Source organism: Suncus etruscus, chromosome 10 (genome assembly GCF_024139225.1).
Source record: "Suncus etruscus isolate mSunEtr1 chromosome 10, mSunEtr1.pri.cur, whole genome shotgun sequence".
NCBI classification, from domain to species: Eukaryota; Metazoa; Chordata; class Mammalia; order Eulipotyphla; family Soricidae; genus Suncus; species Suncus etruscus.
In genome coordinates, this window is record NC_064857.1 from 98,046,948 (window position 1) to 98,070,055 (window position 23,108).

At 41.6% G+C, this 23,108-nt stretch overlaps 1 protein-coding gene and 1 long non-coding RNA gene across 2 annotated transcripts in view; both read right to left on the minus strand.

Moving 5' to 3' along the window:
- The window catches only part of LOC126020055 (uncharacterized), a 1,004,964-nt gene that overhangs the window by 868,145 nt on the left and 113,711 nt on the right, over positions 1–23,108 (minus strand). The window lies entirely within an intron of this gene.
- Positions 1–23,108, minus strand: part of OSBPL3 (oxysterol binding protein like 3) — a 210,965-nt gene that overhangs the window by 89,555 nt on the left and 98,302 nt on the right. The window contains exon 2 of the mRNA XM_049781437.1: positions 16,220–16,458. Within this exon, the coding sequence (XP_049637394.1) occupies positions 16,220–16,315 (96 nt within the window). The 5' untranslated portion in view covers positions 16,316–16,458. The remainder of the gene's footprint in view (positions 1–16,219; positions 16,459–23,108) is intronic.

The following is a 23,108-nucleotide window of genomic DNA, read 5'->3' on the forward strand; positions in this document are numbered from 1 at the left end:
AATAATATATATAATATAATATAATAATATATTATATATATAATGATTTCTCTTCCTCAATAATATCATGGAATAGTGGTTGTTTTTTTTTTAACCTCAGAATTTGAAAGAAAATGGAGAAGACATTTTTCAACTCTTTTCATCAGAGTTGAAGACTCTAAGCTAAAGGATTTGCAAAGGACCACAAAAATGAATGAAAAAAAATTAATGAAGACCAAGACCCAAGCTTTTTTTTTTTTTTTTTGACTCTTTGTGCCCTCTCCATTATCCCTTCCTAAGAATTACCCCTTAGTCAAAAGGCTTCATCCTCTCCATTACTCTTTGTGAGCACTACCTAGTTCCATGGAGTCAGAAAGCCAAAGCGGGGGAATTGTGATCCTATACCCGTAGGCCCCCATGTGCTGTCTGGGAATATCTTCTAGCATAAAGTCCTGATGAAGTCTGTGGGTAAAAGGGAGGTGCAGGGAAATCTGCACTTCACTCCATCCCTCCCAGTACTGTTTTAGTATTAAGAGTTCTCAAAATCTCCCCCAGTAAAACAATTAATGGCAATAGTATCCAGATCTAAACCAAAACAAAACAAAACAAAACCAACCAAACCAACCTACTTAGCAAGTAGGACTAAGTAAGGACATTCTATTTTCAGACAATAAGGGAAATCTACATGTTATCTTTTAATTTTATGAACTCTTTCCCTTAATCCTTTTTATGGAGAATGACAGTCTATTAGGTTTTATTTATCTATTTATTTATTTATTTATTTATTTATTTATTTTAAATCTTGTGGCCAGTTCTCAGGGTTTACTCCTGATTCTGTACTCAGGGCTCAATCTGGTAGGTATGTGGGACCATATGGGATTGCTGGGTTGGCCACATGCAAGGCAAATGCCCTACCTGCTGTACCATCACTCCAACCCTCCTCTAATATTTCTACCCTCTTCTCCATCAAGCCAGCCTGAAGCTGAAAAATGCCAATAATTCTTCTAGCTTTAGTATGATAAAAATGCCTGCCTCCAGAACAAACTGAAATTTGCAATCCAAGTTGAGAAACATTTGAGCTAATGATTGCATCTATGATGCAGCAGCATAAACACAGAAATTCAATAAATACAATAAACTCTCCTGATCCACACCACGAATATCTTTTCTTTCCATAACACTAGTCGGTTTTTCAAATGAGAACCTGAACATTCAGTCAGAGAAGTGACTTCGCTATTTAATAGTTATGGTCCAGTTTATAACTGAGCTTCTGTGAAATGTGTAGGCCTCACTCAAGTGGCCTAAGCTTTGCAATTGAAAATACAAAGATGTTAGGCCAAGTGCACAAAGAAGTCAATGCACATTAAAAACAGAGTCACTATAGGAGCCGGTGAGATGATTCAAATGGCCAAGCATGTGCTCTGCATGTGGACAGCTAGGTTTCATTCTCAGCACCACACAGTCCCCTGCAGACCTCTAGGAGTGGCCACTGTGTACAGAGCTGAGGTAAGCACCCTAGCACTGCCAACAATGTCCTCAAAGCAAACAAACAAAAACCAGAGAGATCTTTAGGTTGAAAACCTGTTTATGCCTAGCTGGAGAGTCAAACAAGTCCACGATACCTTTGTCCCCATCTTGCTTAGGCAGGCACATCAGCACAAGCAAAGCCATCTCAAGGGAACAACAGAAGCTGGGATGGGAGACACACAAAAAATGGACCAAGTAAGAAGCAGAAAGAGAGTTCAGCAAGTAAAGCACTTTCTGATCCCCAACACTACATGTGGCTCCCCTGAGCACTTCTAGATGTGTTCCATGAACACAGAGCCTGGCCAAGTGTGACCTCAACCCTTAAAATAAAAGAAAATAAAATGAGAAATAATGACTTTTCCAAAGTTGTCCTGAGAAATTGCCACAGGCTGTGGTATATCCCAACAGAAATGTCTCCTTGGGGACGGAGAGATAACATGGAGGTAAGGTGTTTGTCTTTCATGCAGAAGGTCATTAGTTCGAATCCCAGCATCTCATATGGTCCCCTGAGCCTGCCAGGAGTGATTTCTGAGCATAGAGCCAGGAGGAACCCTTGAGCGCTGCCAGATGTGACCCAAAAACAAACAAACAAACAAAAAGAAAAAAAAAAAGAAAGAAAGAAATGTCTCCTTCTAGAGGCCAGATAGCTAATGGCCAGGTGTGGGCAGGGCCAGACTTAGGCATCTCTGGGGACAAGCTGTTGATTTTTGTGAGTTTTTGTTGTTGTTTGGTTAGCTGGATTTTTAATTCTTTTATTTTGATTTCCTTTTGTTGTTATTGTTATTGGGCCTTACCCACTAATGCTCAGGTTACTCCTGACTCTGCATTCAGGAGTCATTCCTGGTGGCGGTCAAGGAACCACACAGGATGCCATGAATTTAACCCAAGTCAGCCACTTGTAAGACTACATCCTACTCACTGTATTCTCTCTCAACAACAAAACACAGTCAAGGCCAAGGTGAGAAAGTCCTTCATTGGAATGCTGGAGAATAAATACTTGTGAACCTGTAGACAATTGCCTACATGTCAGATTTCCCGAGAGCATGTGGAGATGGAGCAGTAATTCCAGTCTTACCTCTGAACAACATCACACCTACAAGTGTGGTGGGCATAGCTATTCAGCTCATCACCTCATTCTGTCAGTAGGAGCTACTGGCCTTCTTTGGCCCTTCACTGCCATCACTCCTTTCTCTGCTTCATTGTCACACCACCTTCCTCTCCAGAACTCTCTTCTTTTCCGAGCTTCTGATCAGGAACCTGACCATTATCATAAAGTTATTAACTTTATGGTAAACCTGAGAGTTGAGGATCATCTACTAGTGTCAAGATCTTTATTACATCTACAAAGATCCTTTTCCTAAATGAAGGAAACCTCCTGCGATTAGGAGGTAGATGTCTCCCTGAATAAGGCCCCTGACAGCCCAGTAAACAAGAAAACAGGGACTATGGGGCAGATATGACAGGAATGTGTCAGTTGGGGGAGAACAAAGAAGTGCAGATGTGACTTGTGTGGGTGCAGAGAGCTGGCTAAGAGGGTCAGGGGCCAAATCTATCCTAAGAACGCTTCTGGTTTACTACTATTCAACTTTGCCATACCTCCAGCCTCCAGAATAATATCATCCTGCCCCTGAAGTAGAACTGTACTTCCCTAGAAAAGAGCCAGTAATTCAGTTTCATTCAAATTTGCTGCTACAGCTTTTGAAGAACATTCCAGTAAGTACACAGCTAATGAGTTGTGCTCTCGACAAAAACATGTCACGCTGGCTCTGCCTCTGTTTCCTGAAACTGTAGCCAGTGCCAACCACGAATGATTTCTTTTTTTTTTTTGGTTTTTGGGTCACACCCAGCAGTGCTCAGGGGTTACTCCTGGCTCTATGCTCAGAAATCACTCCTGGCAGGCTTGCAGGCTCGGGGGACCCTATAGGATGCCGGGATTCGAACCACCGACCTTCTTCATGCAAGGCAAACGCTTTACCTCCAGGCTATCTCTCCGGCCCTGATTTCATGGTCTCGAAGCATGAAGAATGAATTTCTTATCCAAGCAGAATTTCTGAAACCCACCAAAAAAAGAATACATATCCCTATGCTAGTTATTCTGGAATTGCAGAACAGTACAGACAGTTCAGCAACTTCCAGAAGTGTTCAAAGAGTAGTGCTCCTTCTGTTTTTTGAGTGGAAGAGCTGACAGTTCATCATTTGTAGACCAAGAAAATAACAAAAAGTGACTGTCATTTTGAATGTCATTTGAGTTGAATATCAAATGAGTCCTATATCAAATGTTTGTTGGTTTGTTGTTGCTGTTGTTTTAAAAGAGACTTACTCAGAGCAAGTATTAAGAATATTAGGAGTTGGGCCTGGAGCAATAGCACAGCAGCAGGGCATTTGCCTTGCATGACCAGGACAGACCTGGGTTCAATTTCTGGCATCCCACATGTTTCCCTAGCCTGCCAGGAGCTATTTCTGAGCACAGAGCCAGGAATAACCTGAGCACTGCCAGGTGTGGCCCCAAAACAAACAAAACTAAAACAAAGCAAAAGGAATATTAAGAATTGAACCTTGTCCAAAAGGGAAATAAACTGTATATTAAACAATGATAAACTTTTGGCCTTGGATTACAAAACTCAGCAATTTGTACATCAAGCAGTGGGAGGACAGGTGAGAAGTGGAGAATGCAGTAGAAGACCAAAGATGACATAGGCAGAGGGGCACTTTGGCAATAGTGATATGTTAACTTTGTACATAATTGCTATAAATATTGACACTGTTGTAAACCATCTTATCTAAACTATAATAATAAATAGAAAGAGGGAAAGAAGAGAGGAAGGACAAAAGGAAAGAATGAAGGAACGAAGGAAGGGAGGAAGTGAGGGAGGAAGGAAGATTGGAAAGGAAGGTTGAAAGGTAAAAAGAAAGGTTGGAAGGAAGGAAGGAAGGAAGGAAGGAAGGAAGGAAGGAAGGAAGGAAGGAAGGAAGGAAGGAAGGAAGGGAGGGAGGGAGGGAGGGAGGGAGGGAGGGAGGGAGGGAGGGAGGGAGGAAGGGAGGGAGGGAGGAAGGGAGGAAGGGAGGGAGGGAAGAAGGGAGGAAGAGAGGGAGGAAGGGAGGGAGGGAGGGAGGGAGGGAGGGAGGGAGGGAAGAAGGGAAGAAGAGAGGAAAGGAGGAAGGGAGGGAGGAAGGGAGGGAAGAAGGGAGGGAAGAAGGGAGGAAGAGAGGAAAGGAGGAAGGGAGGAAGGAAGGAAGATAAAATTCTCAACTAACCCAAAGTGGGAGTCACAGTTTGTAGGTCAATAATATTACCACTATTATAAAGCCATTTTAAATAAAGAACAATAAAATTAAGTGGGTTAGGTGTGAGGAGAAATTGAATTATATATCTTGGCTCTTCCTACTTTCAATATGTAGTGTCTAAACTATTTGTGCAGCCAAAATGTACCTAATTAGAAGTAAAAGGTCCAAAAAATGAGAAAAAAAATCAGAAATTGATTGCCCATTGTTTTTCTCTCTTGAGCTCATCAAAACTACCCAACTACAGATAAAGAGTGGCCCTGCAAAACTCACCCATGGGAATTTTGTCTTTGCTTCAACAGGACTGTTGGCATCTGAAACTGCAGTGGATGTCTACAGAAAGCATGAGCAGTGTCTCAAAAACTCAATATTCAAGGGCTGGAGAGATAGGGCAGCAGGTAGGGTACTTGCTTTGCATATACTTGACCTGGGTTTGATCCCTGAACCACATATGGTCTCCTGAGTCCCACTAAGAGTGATCTCTAAGCACAGAGCCAAGGAGTAAGTCCTGAGCACTGCCTGGTGCAACCCGCCAAAAAAACTTCAGTATTCTCTGAATAGATGGCTGCTCAGTCCCTGTCATATACCAGCTGAGTAACTCACAATACAGCTGAACATGAGTCAGTGAGGCCCGGAGAAAACTGCAGGGCTTGCAGAGTGTCCTGATCATCCAAAGGCCAGCATGGAAGGATGCTATATGCTGTGAAGATGCTATGGGGGCAGATGCTTCCAGGGTCCCTCTGCCTTAGAGCAGCTTAAAGAGAAGTCAAACCAGCTGACTTCCACTTATGCCACCAAACTTTCACCCAAATGAAACAGAAAAACAACCCCCTGGTCCTTCTGGAAGGTGAAGACTTCACAAGTCTAACACATAATACTTACTATGTGCAACCATTTGTGCACCTCAAATGCACAAATTAAGGCCCAGAGGAGCTAAGAAACTTGCCCTAATGGCCACAGAACTAAGCTCAGGTCAGCTGAGAGCAAGCTTATTGCTTCTTTGCTTGGGTGATCATCATAGAATAAGCGGACACTTGTAATATTTTCAAATTCCATCTCTTCAACCCATTTTGTCTTACTTGTTTCTCCTTCCTCTCCTCCTTCTCCTTTGTCTTCTTTTTTTTCCCCCTGGGCTGCATACTTCAGTGCTTAGGACTTACTCCTAACTCTATGTTCAGGGATCACTCCTGAAGGGACTCAGTGTTAAGGATGGGACTGAGATCTGTGGATTGCAAGTCAAGTATCTCACCTGCTTTACTATCTCTCCAGTTTTTCACCAAATCTTTCTTATGTTGTTTATGCAGTTAACACTTACAACAGGCAGCCAGCAAGTCTCTAAAGACATGAGAATTAAAAGAGATGAACATTTTCAATAAAAGAGATAAGCATTTTCAATACCAGATTGTCCAGACACCTGAGAAATTATGACTTTAATTCACTTTTCAATTCTTGGCAAATTCCTTCCCATTCAACTCCCAGGCCTTCTGGAATCTGGCACAGGGCCCAAACATCCTGGCTCCCAGAAGTGCAGTCTGTATAAAGGAGCTCTCATCAAGTGAGCCTGCATGAGCTCAAAATCCACCTTAGAGTGTCCCTCCAGGGACAGGAGGGCAACAAAATCAAATCACAGAATTGTATAAAACTATCCCATTGTTTGAGATTACCCAGAGACCTAAGTCTCTACCCTTTGAATTGCCTACACTCATGAGGTTAGCAATTATCAGCTATTTCAGTAGGATCCATTTTCTGGCTCCTGACTTACAGGGAAAAAAAAAGTTTTTTTTTTGAGTAATAAAACAAAAAAAGTATGGAAATCTCACTCTCTAGCCTTCACCTCACAGCCTTCCTCTAGAAGTGGTCTCTTAGATCCACTGCTTTGTGCCTCTGTCCTGTCCTTATAACTACACATATGTGCCCATATGTGCCCAATTTGAATAATAGATCCTTGTTTACATGCTAGTTGAAGAGTAAGATTTAAAACACAGTCCCTTTCATCAAAGACAAAACATACAATTTTATCTTACCTAGCTTAGTTTGTCTTCTGAAATGTATTACCTTGAAAGTTCTATATAGACTAGTGCAAGATATCTTCTTTTTTTTCTTTTTTTTTTTTTTTTAGGGTTTAAAAGATCGGGCAAGGAGAGCCAGAGAATCCTCCTGCAGCCAGCAGCTTTTCACAGAAGGGCCCCTCACTCCTGTCCCTCAAGCTATTTATTGCCAACTCCACAGCGCCCCACCTGGAAGGGTTAGGTGGGGCAAAAGTCACAGAACAATCCTAAGGAAACACTTTTATATACAATTCCAAGAATCATCTTATGGAAACTTTTTCATATGCTACAGACTAGCTAAAGAGAGAGATCAACAGATTGTTTTCCACATGGAGTACCCAGGTGTCATCCCCAGCACCAGAGTCCCCTGAGCACCACCAGGAGTAACACCTGAGCAAAGAACTTGGAGAATTCCTGAGCATCATCTGCAATACTTCTGCCAACTCCCCTTATAGCCCCCGCAAAAGAAAAAAGTCCAAGGCAAGAAATATAAGGAGGCAGCGGGGAAAAGGGACACTGCATTATTCATATTTACCAAATTTTGAAAGAGCAATTCTCTCTCCTACTTGGGAGATACTATTCTTTAATCCATCCAATATAACCACCAAGTTTGATACAGTGATTTTTCTACCTTCCTTAAATAGCCAGTGTGTTCATTCATTCCTTTAACCTACACTTAATTGTATTGTCATGGTTTGTCCTGGGAACTTCATAGTTACGATTTCATTTCATTATCAAAATTATAATAACCCAAATTTCACAGATGAAACAAGAAGTCCCAGAGGTTTTAAAGGACATGGCAAGATTGCCCAGTGAGAAACAGGAAGGACCAGTGTGCCATAGAAAATCTGTAGCTCTGGCCCGATATTTTAATAGAGCAGAAGGTTCAGAAATCTAGAACATAGAAAACTTCTATGAGTTTTCATCATCCTTCCAAGAAATTACACAATAGGGAGGTCTTGTTTATAGCTTAAGTTCCCTTGAGTACTGCCAGGAGTAATTCCTGAGCACAGAATCAGAAGTAAGCCCATTGCTGGGTATAGCCCACCCCAGCCCAAAAAATGTCTCATACTAGTGTGAGAGATATGAGGGATTTAGTCTTTTAGCTCCCACTGCCCACGTGTTTTTTTGGGCAAACATGTTAATTTGTCCCAGGCAGGAAAAATTTGCTCCTGGTCTTTTATAAATTCACCCCAATAGACTAAGTTAACCATCTATAAAAACCCTTTGCTAGTCAATATGAGAGTTAAAAAGTTTTGTGAAAAAAAAATAAATAAATAAATAAAAAAAAAAAAAAAGTTTTGTGATGAGGAAGTGGTAGAAAAGCATTTAATCTTACAACCAAACGACAAGTGTTAATCATGCCAGAGAGAGGTGGGCAGTAGTATGCATGGTATTAGCCATGCTCACAACTCTCAAACTGAGCATCTATAGAGGCTGCCCCCTATCTGGGGAAGATGGAGAATTGGGATTCTCTCTTCTTCTGTTACTGCTCTCTGATAACTGACCTAACCACTTGCCATACTCAACCCTCAATTCCATGGATGACTTGTGTAACCAGTGTCATTCCCAGGCTCCCTTTGAGCTCCCTCACCAGCTGCCATATACAAGAAAAGCAAAGCAAAGTGTTGCCACTCAATTAAGTTACATAGCTCTTGGAAATGCTCTACATTATGCACGTATTATTTCTATAAAATTATTATTATAATTATTATAATAAATATATTATTATTTCTAAAAAATGGGGAGACCCCATGTCGAAGGCCTTTTCCCTAACTGGCCTTTTCCCTAACTTGATAGGCCCCCAGCCGTCCCCTCTTCTGCCCCCGGGCTCCAGGCCTTCCCGGGGTGGCAGCCCAGGCGGCCAGAAAAGGTGGGTGTCGGGTAGTCCCTCCTGGATGGGGTCCCAAGCTTTCCCCGCCCTTCCCCCAGCACTAGGGTAGGAAGGGCACAGGGTGGAGGGCGGGCAGATCCTGGCTTCCGGCTCTCTACTGATCCTTTCTTGATCTGGAGGCTAGCTCTAGCCGGCACGGGCTTTGGGGAGACCCTATGTCAAAGGCCTTCTCCCTAATGGTGGGTCCTAACTTGGGGCATGCTGAGATTTGCTCGGTTGCACTAAGGTTGTCACTGGCAATTTCTGACCAGTCTACATGTGGAAAACTGTATGTTTTAAGAGTATATTCTTAAGTTATTTTTTGCATATCCAGAATGTCCATTTTGTATTCTGCCCTTTCCCACACCCCTACAAAGCTCATTTTTAATCCTTAACTCTCACCCCCCAAACCATTAGTAACCCACATTACTCTTTTTAACTTCAGTACTGCACAATTCTAATCACAGACCAAAGCTGTGCATTGTGTCTAACAACCCCCAACTATTTCAAAAGATATAAAATGGACACGGATTTCTTTTGAATATTTTATGTGTTCTTTCTCTGACAGCTATAAGTCTTACTAAATATTCTCTTATACGGTGATGATTCTAACCACTTTCTTTTCTTCTCTTTATGAGCTGTTCAATAAGGAATTTTGGTGAAAGAGTCCCTCAGTTTAATGCTTTTGATTGAACCATGTCATGGGGATCGTTGGACTTGTTCTTATGGCCCCCATATGCGCCAATAACGCTACGTGGCATTGTTCCTTGTTTGCATAGGCACATTAAAATGGGAAAATACTATACATACAAATAAGATCTTATCTAATAGAGATTGGAACACAAATCACATAGTGCAAAAGGACCTTACACCCTGAACATTGACATAACGACCTGGCACAGGCCTCAGAAGAATGGGCATTTTCCATTCATCCCTGAACCAGGGAAGCCATCCACAAAACATCCAAGTTTGTCCATAACATCACCTGGAAGCAATCCTCTACCAGGGAAGACCCTACTGCTGCTTAGACATCGACCTGCTCAAAAGAGAATTCCCTTAACACTGAGAAGACTTAACAACAACAATGACCTGCTTACAGGACAGGGATCTCTACATTGCCCTTTAATTGTGAGGTGAAACTAGAGGACGCTCCACATCCTGACTTCAATGAGGATATGCAAATTCCAGAATCTTTAATACAGAAACATGATACCAACAACAGAGACTGTGTGAAAAATAAAAGTGTGTTGGCACTACAATGTCTTGGATTGGACAAACTAGCTTGCCTAGATCCTAGAGTTGGTCTTATGCCAGGAAACTTCAGGGGTAGGGTCTCCTTGTATTCAGGCCAAGGTTATTCCTTTCCATGTCCCTCATATTTTGGTGGGCCTATGCAAACAATAATTGCCACTCTAACACCATTTTTACTGTGCTCCTTTGACTCTAATTCTTAAAAAAAAAAACCCACTTAAACTTTTGAGGTTAACTTAAACTAATATGCAGGTGCATGGAAATGTAAAAAAATACTAATCCTCTAATGTTTAAGGAGTTACATAAATTTTATGGCTTTAGATTGCTTTGTGTGCTGCTATTTAATATTATAATGTATTAGTATCTGGGGACTTGATGGACAAAGTAATTGTACATAGGTTCTGTTTTATTTATCTTAATGTTCTGTGGCTGAAAGTTCAAAGTTAAGATATCAGCAAGGGGACTTCTTCTGAGAATTATGTTATGGGTGATTGTCCTTCCACTGTAACTTTACCTTGTCCTCTTTCTTTGCATCTTTGTTCTCATGATTAAAAATTCTAAAAAAAATGATAAAAATAAATCATTTTAAAGACTTCACCCTATGATCTGTGCAAATACCAAGAAACCCTGTATCTCTTAGGCCAAGGGAATTCCCTTTCTAATCTCCCCAATATTTATTGTGCCCATGCAAAAAAAAAAAAACAAAAAACAAAAACCACCACCACCACCACCACAACAACAACAAAACAAAAAAGAAGCACAGTTTTTTTTCTCTTTTTATTTCATGCTCATGGTTATTGTTCGGTTATGCCTTTATTGCTGTGGTGCTTTTATGTAGTCACTGGTTCCTTTTTTTTGTTTGATTTTTTTTGTTGTTATTGTTTTGATTTTTTGTTTGTTTTTGTTTTTTATATTTTTGTGTTTTTGTTATGTTTTTCTTCTTTTCTTCCCTTTGTTCTTCTAATTTGATATTTATAACCTCTAGATGGACTCCTCCTGGTTTTTTGTTTCTTTGTTTGTGTTTCCCTTTCTATTCTTTTTTCTTTTTTTCAACAGAACCACATAACTTGAATCATCTTGTTCTGCTTCAGAAATTGAGGGGGGAAAATGAATGGTACTAAGACCAAACAGTCGTATGAACATTGAGTAGAAATTAAAAAATGATCAGACTTAAACACCAAATCCAAAGTAAATGACAGCAGAATCGATACCCAATCTACAACAAGCTATACCCAGAGGGGATGAGTTATACTAGCAGTCCGGGGGCCCAAGGAGGGGGACATGGGATGCATGCTGTGAACAGGGGTGAAGGAAAGATAACACTGGTGGTGGGAATGGCCCTAATTCAATGTCACTATATACCTTAAATATTACTGTGAGGATTTGTAATTCACTTTGGTCACAATAAAAATTATTTTTAAAAAAGTCATTTTAAAGTGTTAACACCATTAAATGAAGGCTCTCTCCAGGAGAAAAACAAGTTTTTAAAGGCTTCATGGAGATCTATCTAAGTAAAAGAAGAACTGAATTAAAAACAATGAAAGAGAAAGACAATGAAAAAAGATGGGCTTTTCAAAAAGTAGAGTCTCCCAATCCCCATCCTGCTGTTATCCAAAGGCGAGATATTCCTAGTTGGTAAGTTATTGGGGGGGGGGGGTCTAGAAATGGTATTACCATAAATTTTATGGAATAGTTTGAGCATATCCAGATGAAAAACATCACCTATCAAGCAGCTCATACATAAGCTGTAAGCTCCCTAACCTGACAGAGGGCCTCTCTCCAGAGAGCCCCAGGATCTTTGGGCCATTACAAACACTCCATGTTCTCTCACATCTATGCAAAGGAAGCAGTTGAGCTTTGTCTCCATTTTAAAGATGGAGAAATGAGACCAATTTCATTTGCTGATGTTCCTTCTACTGGACAAATAGAAAGATAGTAGAATATATTCCCTTGAATCTAGTTTTCTACTTACACTAATGGGGGACAAGTATAGAACCTAAGCTGCCTACCAACACTTTTTTTTTTCTCCTGCGGTTTATTTATTCCTTTATTAATTGATTGTTTTTTGGGGGCCACGCCTGGCGATGCTCCGGGCTCTGTGCTCAGAAATCACTCCTGGCAAGCTCAGGGGACTATATGGGATGCTGAGAATCGAACCGGGTCCTGGGTCGACCACATGCAAAACAAATGCCTTACCATAGTGTTATCTCTTTAGCTTCTGCCTCCAACACTTTTTTGGGGGGGATCCACACCCAGTGGCGCTCAGAGGTTACTCTTGGCTCTGTGCTCAGACATCACTCCTGGCAGACTTGGGGGACCATATGGGATGCCAGGATTTGAACCACCTGGGTCACATGCAAGACAAACACCCCATAGCTGTGCTCTCTCTCCGTCCCTTCCAACATTTCTGATGCTGACATAACAGACCTAAAAATACAGTCCTTGTCTTCCTCCACTTCACCCAGACCAGAAGCAAATTCTCAACACAATGCTATAAACAACTAACTGCTAAATCCACACACAAATACAGGTAATGACAAGCAGGCTGTAGTGAGCAGGGTAGAAAAGGGTGAGTTTTCCAACTCCTTTCACTTGTTTTTGCTTACAATTTACGCAGATGCTGAAGACAACAAAGGTCATCCAATTCTGCTGCATTCTTCTCTAAGAGAATTCTACTAATGTATAAAGAAGAGGGGACTTTTATCAGTGTATGTTTTCAAGTAGACATTATATGCTTTGCTAGAGTTCAGCCAACTCTTATTTCTTCCTTCAAGGAAGAAACCCCTTTAGCATAGATCTAGGATAGGAGAGCACATACACACTAATGCATAGATCTTGGAGATTAAAGTTGGCTGAGGACTAGAAAGGACAAGTTCAAGTTCAGTTCAAGACACAAGGACAAAGGCAAATACTGTATCAGGAATTGAAAGAGAGCCAGTGGGCCTGGAGCACAGAGACTCTCAAAGTCACCTGACACTGTTGGATGAGGGGTTAAGTGAAAAGAGTTAAGGAAACCTTTCTGCCAAGGTTGTCAATTCATGCATTCCTTTCTTATCACTATTTTCCCAGACTCCAAACATAGCAAAACATACAATATGATGAAGATATAGAAATTTGGGTAGGTTTTTTGTCTGTGAAAAATAAAGCAAGATTATGTTTATCCATACACAAATAGAAATGCAAGCCTGTTGTACACTGAGGTGTTCAGGAATTCTGCTTCTGTGAAGCTGAAACTATCCCCTCAAAAAAGGTCTGAGTACCGAGCAAGGCTCACTAGAAAAAAAGAGCATGTGGGGAAAGACTCATGGCATCATAAGCTTGTCATTTAATCATAAGCTTGTCCAGGGAGGTGGCAGGAGGCCAACAGAATGTCCACATAGGGATATAGCCATGCAATACAAGGCCAGGTTGGATCCTGATTCTCTTTCACCAACTTTGAACTAAGGTTCTTGACTGTACAAATAAAAACAATGACAAACCTTGGACATGGGTTTCAAAACTGAAATTAACAGGCCAGAGGAATAGTGAAAGGGTTAAGACACCTGCTTACTACATTTGACCTGGTTTGATCCTTGGCACCACATATAATACCCTGAGTCATCCCCAAGCACTATGGCAACATGATAGAGAGCATCCATGACTCTGGCTTGAATTGCATTCCCTAAGTATCAAGACTGACAATATCCCAGGTCCCAGCCTCTCTTAGGCCCCAAGGAGACTTAACATACAATCTCAGGGCAGTCTGTGATAGTAGAACAAGCATAAACTGCTACAGCAGACAGCACAGACAGAAAAGGCTGTGCCACGGATAAAGCAGTCGGGGGCATAGCCTTTGCAACACAGCACAGCATCACATACTCAAGTCCCCATGTTTTTTGGGCCACACACACCCGGTGACACTCAGGGATTACTCTTGGCTATGCACTTAGAAATTGCTCTTGGCTTGGGGGACCATACGAGACGCCAAGGGATTGAACTGTGGTTTGTCCTAGGTCAGCGCATGCAAGGCAAACACCCTACCACTTGCACCACCGCTCCAGCCTCTCAAGTCCCCATATTGAACTCCAGGCCTAAATGGCTAAGTATTGTTGGGAAGTGTTCCGTGAATACTGCTTGGTACTAGTCCCCCTAAAAAAAAAAAAAAAGGTAAATTATACTGAACCATAACCCAGATACCTTTCTTGGATAGAAGAATGGAAAATGCAAAAAAAAAAAAAAATAGTTGAATATAATTTAAAAATAAACTGAAAATTGAACAGCAGCTTTTTTAAAAAGTAGACTGGCTGGAATTGGAAAGAAAATATGCATTCAATTCTCCATATTCTCTGATACAATCTTAAAGCAACAGTAAGTTAATATTAAAGTAGAGAATAACCCTAAATCTAAAAGGTGACCCTCAGAGGCTGGAGTCACTAGTTGGAGCCAGGTACAAAAAAGTCGAAGCATCAGGCACAAACTGTGAACTTGCCACAGTGATGCAACCACATAATATGCCTGTGGGAACCGAGTAAATTCATGTCACAGAGCACAAAAAGAAGGTTTCGTATAATCAGGCTGAGGACAGGCTTGTGCTGCTCAGGTCCATATGGTACTAGAATGTATTTGTGGAGGATGCAGAAAGAGAAGTACTAAATGCAAAAGAGGGCAGAGCTAAAATATTCCACACTCTAATAATCCCCAACAGAATTTTGACCTAGGGAGAAAAATATCTCTCTGACAGTATTTGGACATAGCTGCCCTCACAAACTGGAACTCCCAAGGAACAATCTGCATTTTCCCAGCACTTGTTTTAGTTTTGTTGTGTTTTGTTTTGTTTGAGGGCCATACCTAGCCATGTTCAGGGGACCCTGTGGTGCCAGTAATGGAACCTAGGGATCCTACATGCAAAGCATGTACTCAACCTTTGAAGATAGTCCTACTATCTTCTAGTCCTAGTCCTACTCATTTTTTTGAAACCCAAAAGGAAAGGAAATTATAACAATATTAAATAATTTCCTTTCCTCTTTCTTTTTATTTTGTTTTAGTTTTGGTTTGAGTGCCATATCTATTGCTCAGGGCTTATTCCTGGCTCTGCACTCAAGAATCACCACTGATGGTACTCAGGAAACCATATTGGATGCCAGGGGTCAGACCTGGGTTGACCACATGCAAGGCAAGCACTCTACCACTGTACTACAGCTTCAGTGTCTGAAGAAGTTTCTTATTGTAATCTCTGGGAGGTAGGGGTGGGGTGCCCATCTCGCTGACTTGTCCTAAGTATTTGACATGGCAAAATGTCACTCATGAGACATCACAGATCCGGGTGACAGAAAGCAGGATTGTGAAGTGACCAGCTGTGGTCAAGTGAAGAGACATGCCTGGTGTGTTAGAAATGTGGAAACCTATCTGGGGTAGGAGGTTTCTTAATTGATGTTTCCAAATTTAGAATAATGGAGCCTGGGTCACTAGTTAGGTCCATCCATACATTCCCCTGGGGCAAGGCAATGCCCACACAGCCAGCCAGCAGGCCTTGAAAAGAGTCTATGGTTGCACATTTGGAAGAACCCCCTCTCTCCCTACTTAACCGAAAGTGGAAGAATTATAATTAGTATTCATTGCTGCCACCAATCTAAAACCCAGCAAATTCTGCCAACAGATTTATTAGCAAGGAAACCGAGTAGCAACATGTAATTAACTGACAGTTATTTCAGATGTGATTGTCCTATACTTTACTTTTCTTCATCCTACTTCAATTTTTGGATGATTCCTCTGTTGAGTAGTTTCACTAAGGTTCAGGGAAGGGAGGCAGGTAAGACTCGGGGTTTCTAGAATGAATCCTGTCATGAGAGATTCGGTGAAGGAAAGGAAAAGGTGGGCGGGAAATTATAATTACTGGAAATGTGATCATTCTTGTTTCGGTTAGCAGGGTATCAAAGAACAGTGTGGGTTTGCACCAATTTCTTGCTCTGTTCTTACTACTGTGTGTCCTTGGGCAAGTAGTTCTGTGGATCTGACTCAGCTTCCTCACAATGAAAAGAGGGGTATTAATATCTGTGCTGGAGGAGAGTTGTGAGAATTGAATACAATTATGCACGGGCTAAATCTAGCCCTCCCCATCTGGTAGGCACTCAAGCAACATTATCATCTGGTTTACTCTTCTCCCAGAATTAAGCACTGACTGCGGACAAATGCTCTGAAACTGAGCAAGAGGATTTCCCAAGGGCACCAACACTTCAAGCTGTGAAATTCCGGGTGATGTCAAATTTGCACGCAGCTTTACCTGTCGGCTTCCCTGCTTAGAGGAGCAGCTACTAGTGCTCCTGGAAGGCGAGACCAACTTTTGGGACACTCCAAGGCTCTTCTCATCACTCATCATGAGCTGCCAGTCACTGGGACTCCACTGGGACTCAAAAGGCCATCAGAAGGGCGTGGAGAGAAGTATGGAAGGTCCACATAGGCTGGGGTTCAGCTTGTATCCAATCCACTTTCAAAGCATTTTACAGGAGCTGGAGGAAATTCCTAAATAGCAACAAAGAAAAAATTAGCTAGAGACATCATCTCTTATAAGCTCTTAGTAAGGTTTTAAAAAAAAAGCTTGCCCTAAGAAGCAGGTTATGGGGGAGGCAAGAGAGAAACTGGGGACACTGGTGGAGGGAAATGGACAGTGACAAAGGGATTGTTGCTGGAACATTGTATTACTGAAACTCAATCAGGAATAACTCTGCAGGGACTAGAGCAATAGCACAGTGTTAGGGCATTCGCCTTAACACAGCCAACCTGGGACAGACCAGGATTCGATCCTTGGCATCCCATAGGTTGCCCCAAGTCTGCCAGGAGTGATTTCTTAGCACAGAGCCCCGAGTAACCCCTGAGTTTTTGGGGTGTGGCCCAAAAGCCAAGCCCCTCTCCCCAAAAATAATAACTAATTGACAGTGATTCAGAAAATTAGAAATAAATCATTTATCCATGATGACAAAGAGTCATAGTGATTAATTTAGTTTAGTGAAAGAAAAAATGCTTTCTCCCCTCTCTAACTAGAATTGAGGGTGGTTGTTCTATAGCTGTGCAGTATGCTAGACACTTAATCACCAGAAAGACAATTTAGTTTCAGTAGTGGGAGCAATAGCACAAAGGAAAGGTGTCTGCTTTGCATTCAGCCAACCTGGGTTGATCCCCAGCATCCCATATGGTCCCCCATGTCTGCCAGAAGTAAATTCTGAGTGCAGAACCAGGAGTAACTTCTGAGCCCAAAACAAAAGCAAACAACGAAAGATGTTATAGCTGCAAGTCCAATGGACATAAGACACAGGAAGCCATCCCCACCCCCATCTCAGGTTTTCCACTGAGAAAAAAAGGTCTAAAGTCTATTAAGAATAGAGAAGAGGGGCTGGAGAGATAGCAATGGAGGTAAGGCATTTGCCTTGCATGCAGAAGGTGGTGGTTTGAATCCTGGCATCCCATATAGACATAGGATAATCTCACTCATTTATGGGATATAAGAAAAATAAAAGACAGTATGGTAATAATATCCATAGACCCAACAGAGATGAAGACCAGTAGGACAGTACATGGTAGGAGACTTGCAACAAAGTAGGAAAAAGTACAATTAGGGTAGAGAAGGGACCATCATGACAATGATATTTAGAACTGATCACTCTGGACAATAACTGGGTATTGAACAGAGATAAAATGCACGGTACTCCTTCATTAACAATAGTACAAACCACAGTATAGACTAGGAAAATAATAATAAAAGAGAGAGAGGCAGGCAGGGGGCGGATGGGAGGGAAACTGGGAACATTTCCTAAGTGGTGGGAAATGTTCAGAAGTAAAGGGTGGTGTACATCATAAGAATGAAACCCAATCATGATCAACTTTGTGATCGTGGTAGTTAAATAAAAGGAAAAAAGTTAAAATTTAAAAAAGAATAGGAAAGAATAGGAGCGGAGAGGTAGTACAGTGGGGAGGGTGATTGCTTGCGACCTGGGTTTGATCCCAAATGATCCCGAGCACCACCAAGAGTGATTCCTGAGGACACAACCAGAAGTAACCACTGAGGACCATCAGGAGTGGCCCCCAAATAAACTAACTAAAAAAAGAAAAGGAAGGAAGGAAGGAAGGAAGGAAGGAAGGAAGGAAGGAAGGAAGGAAGGAAGGAAGGAAGGAAGGAAGGAAGGAAGGAAGGAGGGAGGGAGGGAGGGAGGGAGGGAGGGAGGGAGGGAGGGAGGGAGGGAGGGAGGGAGGGAGGGGGAGAAAGAAAGAGAGAATGAAAAAGAGAAAGAGAGAAAGAAAAAGAGAAAGAAGGAAGGAAGGAAGGAAGGAAGGAAGGAAGGAAGGAAGGAAGGAAGGAAGGAAGGAAGGAAGGAAGGAAGGAAGGAAGGAAGGAAGGAAGGAAGGAAGGAAGGAAGGAAGGAAGAAGAAAGAAAGAAAGAAAGAAAGAAAGAAAGAAAGAAAGAAAGAAAGAAAGAAAGAAAGAAAGAAAGAAAGAAAGAAAGAAAGAAAGAAAGAGAAAAAGAAAGAAGAAAGAAGGAAGGAAGGAAGGAAGGAAGGAAGGAAGGAAGGAAGGAAGGAAGGAAGGAAGGAAGGAAGGAAGGAAGGAAGGAAGGAAGGAAGGAAGGAAGGAAGAAAAAGAAAGGAAGGAAGGAAGGAAGGAAGGAAGGAAGGAAGGAAGGAAGGAAGGAAGGAAGGAAGGAAGGAAGGAAGGAAGGAAGGAAGGAAGGAAGGAAGGAAGGAAAGAAAGAAAGAAAGAAAGAAAGAAAGAAAGAAAGAAAGAAAGAAAGAAAGAAAGAAAGAAAGAAAGAAAGAAAGAAAGAAAGAAAGAAAGAAAGAAAGAAAGAAAGAAAGAAAGAAAGAAAGAAAGAAAGAAAGAAAGAAAGAAAGAAAGAGAAAAATAATGGGCAAGAATAAAGCCGACTCTGGAGGCAACAAAGATTAATTTTCACAAATTCTAGTTGTAAAAGAATACAAATCTGGAAAAAGCTGCAAGCACACACAGTCTCTGTCTCTGTCTCTGTCTCTGTCTCTGTCTCTCTCTCTCTCTCTCTCTCTCTCAAATATATTAGAAAGAGTTAGGCCTCAATATGTGCTTTTAGTTTGAGATCACACTTGGCTCTAGGCTCAGGGAATCACTCCTGGTGCTAGGTGTCAGGGATCAAACCTGGCTCTGCTGAGGAGAGTCTAATCACCAAATCCCAAAGTAAAGTGGTATCCTCTTAATGCACACTTGGTGTCCCTTGAAAAATGAGTGAATAACCTCCCTCATCTTCAAGGCTTTTTGGTCAAATGGAAGAAATTGAGGATAGTTAAGATGAACAACAAAGTTTTGAGCTTGACTAGAATAGACACCCAACAGATGTTATAAAAGCAGCATATGCAGCAGAATATAAGATCTTATACTCTATACTCTCTTGCAACCAAAAACAAATAAGGACTCTAGGGAGTTTTAAAACATTTTTGTCTTTCAACATTTAGCATTTCCCTAAATTGGTGACACAAGTGTGAACAGATTTTTAAATTGTCTAAGCATTGTGCTTACTTTGGATCAAGACACACGCAAAAAGAGAAAAATCATGTTATTCATCATCATTGACTAGTCATACATCTTCTTAAAAAAAGCAATTTAATATTAACTAGTAGATTTGAAACTGTGTCATATAATATGGCTATTTAGTAATCCATTCAGCCTGGGGGGTCTGAACCCACACACTTGGCTGTGTCCAGCTGGAGAAACAGGTTTTGCTTCCATCCCTGGACACAAGTTGCATGCAAACCACAGGGCATAGAGTTCCAACTCGTTTCCAATTTCCTAGTCAAATATGAAGAAAAGCTGTGTCCTAAATTAACACCATCATTAAAATTATAATGGAATATTCATTTTCTGATCTTCTAAATTCTTTTTTGGTGAAAGTACTTAAGAAGCCAGAGAGCGGGGCCAGTGAGGTGGCGCTAGAGGTAAGGTAAGGTAAGCACCTTTCAAGCGCTAGCCAAGGAAGGACTGCAGTTCGATCCCCCAGTGTCCCATATGGTCCACCCAGGCAGGGACAATTTCTGTAGCACTTAGCCAGGAGTAACCCCTGAGCATCAAATGGGTGTGGCCCCCAAAACAAAAACAAAAAACAAAAACAAAAACAAAAACCAAAGAAGCCAGAGAGCTAGAACAGGGGTTAAGGTATTTGTTTCCATGTCGACAATCTGGGTCAATCCTTGATTCCTGAGTACCTCCAGGTGTAGTCCTAAACCTCATTACCACCAATAAATAAAATAGAAAAAGTAAACATCCAGGATATGTATCTTTTTTTTGTTTTGTTTTGTTTTTGGGTCACACCCAGCAGCACTCTGGGGTTATTCCTGGCTCTATGCTCAGAAATTGCTCTTGGCAGGCTTGGGGGACCATTTGGGATGCCAGGGTTAAAACCACCGTCTTTCTGCATGCAAAGCAAATGCTCTACCTCAATGCTATCTCTACGGCCCTTGGGGAAAAAACAACAACAAAACAAACAAAAAATGCCTGATTTCCAAAATGTTAAATTACCAGAAGCAGAGTTTTAGTTATTTGGTACTCAATATCACAGAAGACGAGAAGTTTCTGAAAGTAAATTGCGATCTCAATGGCTGGGCAAGCTCTCCTAGAGCCACAGTGACACACGAATCGTCCTTCACCCTCACTCTCACACTGGCCTTATCTGGGAACTCTGAGAACTAATGGTTTCTGGGATACCCTCCTAAGAGCAAGCCCCTCCTTTTTACCCTGGTTTCTAGAAAAAACAGGGCAGAAAAACCTAGAGATTCAGATCTCCTCTCTGAAACAGAGAATAGATTTTCTTACCCCCTCATAATTCATGCGCTGTGCAAAGGCATTCTACTGCCTTTCTCAATTCCCATGTTCAGGGCAGAATCTGTCATTGCTCAAACCCATCCAATCACAGAGGACAAGTTCATGGCACAGAACTGAAGTGTGGCAACTTCTGTGAGACAGAAAGAGTGACAGTGGCATCAAGCTGTAAATAGGTGCTTGAATAATATATTGAACTCCCACCGGAAAAGAAAATAGTAGTATTATTATTATACAGAATCATGAGGCCTAAAAGTGAATTCTAACAACAAACTTCTTACCCGAAGTAAGACTTCTTTCTATGACACTGCTAGAGCATGCTACTTAACTACTTCCCATGACAGAACACTCTGATTTTACTTTTCATTAAGAAATTCTATGCAGCTTTTCACTGATAACTGAAATCTACCTCTGTATTTTTCCATCCATGCTTCTTGGATTTCCCCTGCTTAGCCATTCTGTCCCCAATCATCTGCATTGAAACCAAAGCCACCCCCACTTCCCAGCATAGCTGTATACTCCACCATCAACTACATTCTTCTCAGCCATGCCTCAGGGATTTTAGATCAGAAAACTTTTGACTATAAATATCCAACTGGTTACACTTCAGTTGTCCTTGGTTGGCAGAAAATAGCCCCCAGGTTTACAGACAAGATCAGTCACCAGATCTCTCCTAGAAGATTCTCTTACAGGGGCTAGATCAGCAGGCAGAGCCTTATACATGGCTGACCAGGGTTCAGTCCCTGGCATATCATATGATCACCAGGAGTGATTGCTAGACTCAGAGTGATAAGCACCACTGAGTGTGACCCCAAAAAATTATCTTCATTTTGGGGTCACCCAAACTTTCCCATCCCTGAATGTTCCCTAGACTCTGATCTGGAGGAATTGTAAAGAAGCCAATAATTCCTGGCACCACACATAGTCTCTGAGCTGCTTCGACAGTAATCCCCAAGTACAGAGCCAGGAATAAGCCCTGAGCATCACCAGATGTGGCCCAAATACAAAACAAAATACAAAATCTGGGCTCCCTCTTTCTGAGCAGGAGTCCTTTGACTTTAAATGGAGTAGCCCTGCTCAATTTATGTCTGAAAGCCCATCTATAATCAAACATTTTCAATCCTTATTTTACCCACAGCAAATCCTTTTATCTATTAATTGTGATAAGCAAAGAAGGTAGAAAAATATTTTGCATCATTTTGCTGAGGGCAGAGAATCCTGGGGCATCTTTTTAAACTGGATGTGTGTATATGGATTTCCTTCTTGGGGCTCAGGTGTAACAGACATTAGGAAGCATGATAGAATTATTCAATATTAATATAAAATGCAAAATTCCTTGCACATGACTGACCAGGCTTCAATCCCCTGATATCTTATATGGTTCCTAGAAGCCACCAACAGTGATCTCTGAGCAAAGAACCCTGAACATAGCCCCCACCCAAATAAAGAGATGGTGGTCAGATCCTATCCTACCTACATTTGAATCTGTGGTGGGTCTAAATATTGGTGTTCCTTTTTTTTAAAACACTTATTTATCTAGTTAGTTAGTTAGTTAGTTAGTTAGTTAGTTAGTTAGTTAGTTAGTTTTTGGGTCATACCAAGCAGTGCTCGGGGGTTACTCCTGGCTCTGTGCTCAGAAATCACTCCTGGAAGGCTCAGAGGACCATGGGGGATGTCAGAAATCAAGAATTGAACCTAGGGGCCCGGAGAGATAGCACAGCGGTGTTTGCCTTGCAAGCAGCCGATCCAGGACCTAAGGTGGTTGGTTCGAATCCTGGTGTCCCATATGGTCCCCTGTTCCTGCCAGGAGCTATTTCTGAGCAGACAGCCAGGAGTAACCCCTGAGCACCACCGGGTGTGGCCCAAAAAACAACAACAACAACAACAACAACAAAAGAATTGAACCTAGACCTGTCCTGGGTTGGCCACTTGCAAGGCAAATGCCCTACGGCTGTGCTATCACTCTGCCCCAAATGTTGTTGTTCCTAAAACCACCACAGGTTATTCTGGAAGACAGGCAATGAATCTAAGTGAAGATAAGTGCATGCAAGCTTCTTTCTACAGCCAGACCAGAGGGGTTGCACAACTCTTATCTCTGCAGTGCTTTCTTTGCACTGTTTTTCAGGTTTATGTTCAAGGCCTAAATAAAAGAATTTTTATAGATGTAAATCACCAACTTACTCTTTCATATTGGTAAATTTTATAAAGCAGTGCAATTCTACAAATTCTAAGCTTAAGCTCTGGTTTAAATAGAGGCTGAGAGAGTATAGAAGATAAGATGTTTGCCTTACTGGCATCTCATATAGTCTCTTAGACATTTCCAGGAGTGATCCCTGAG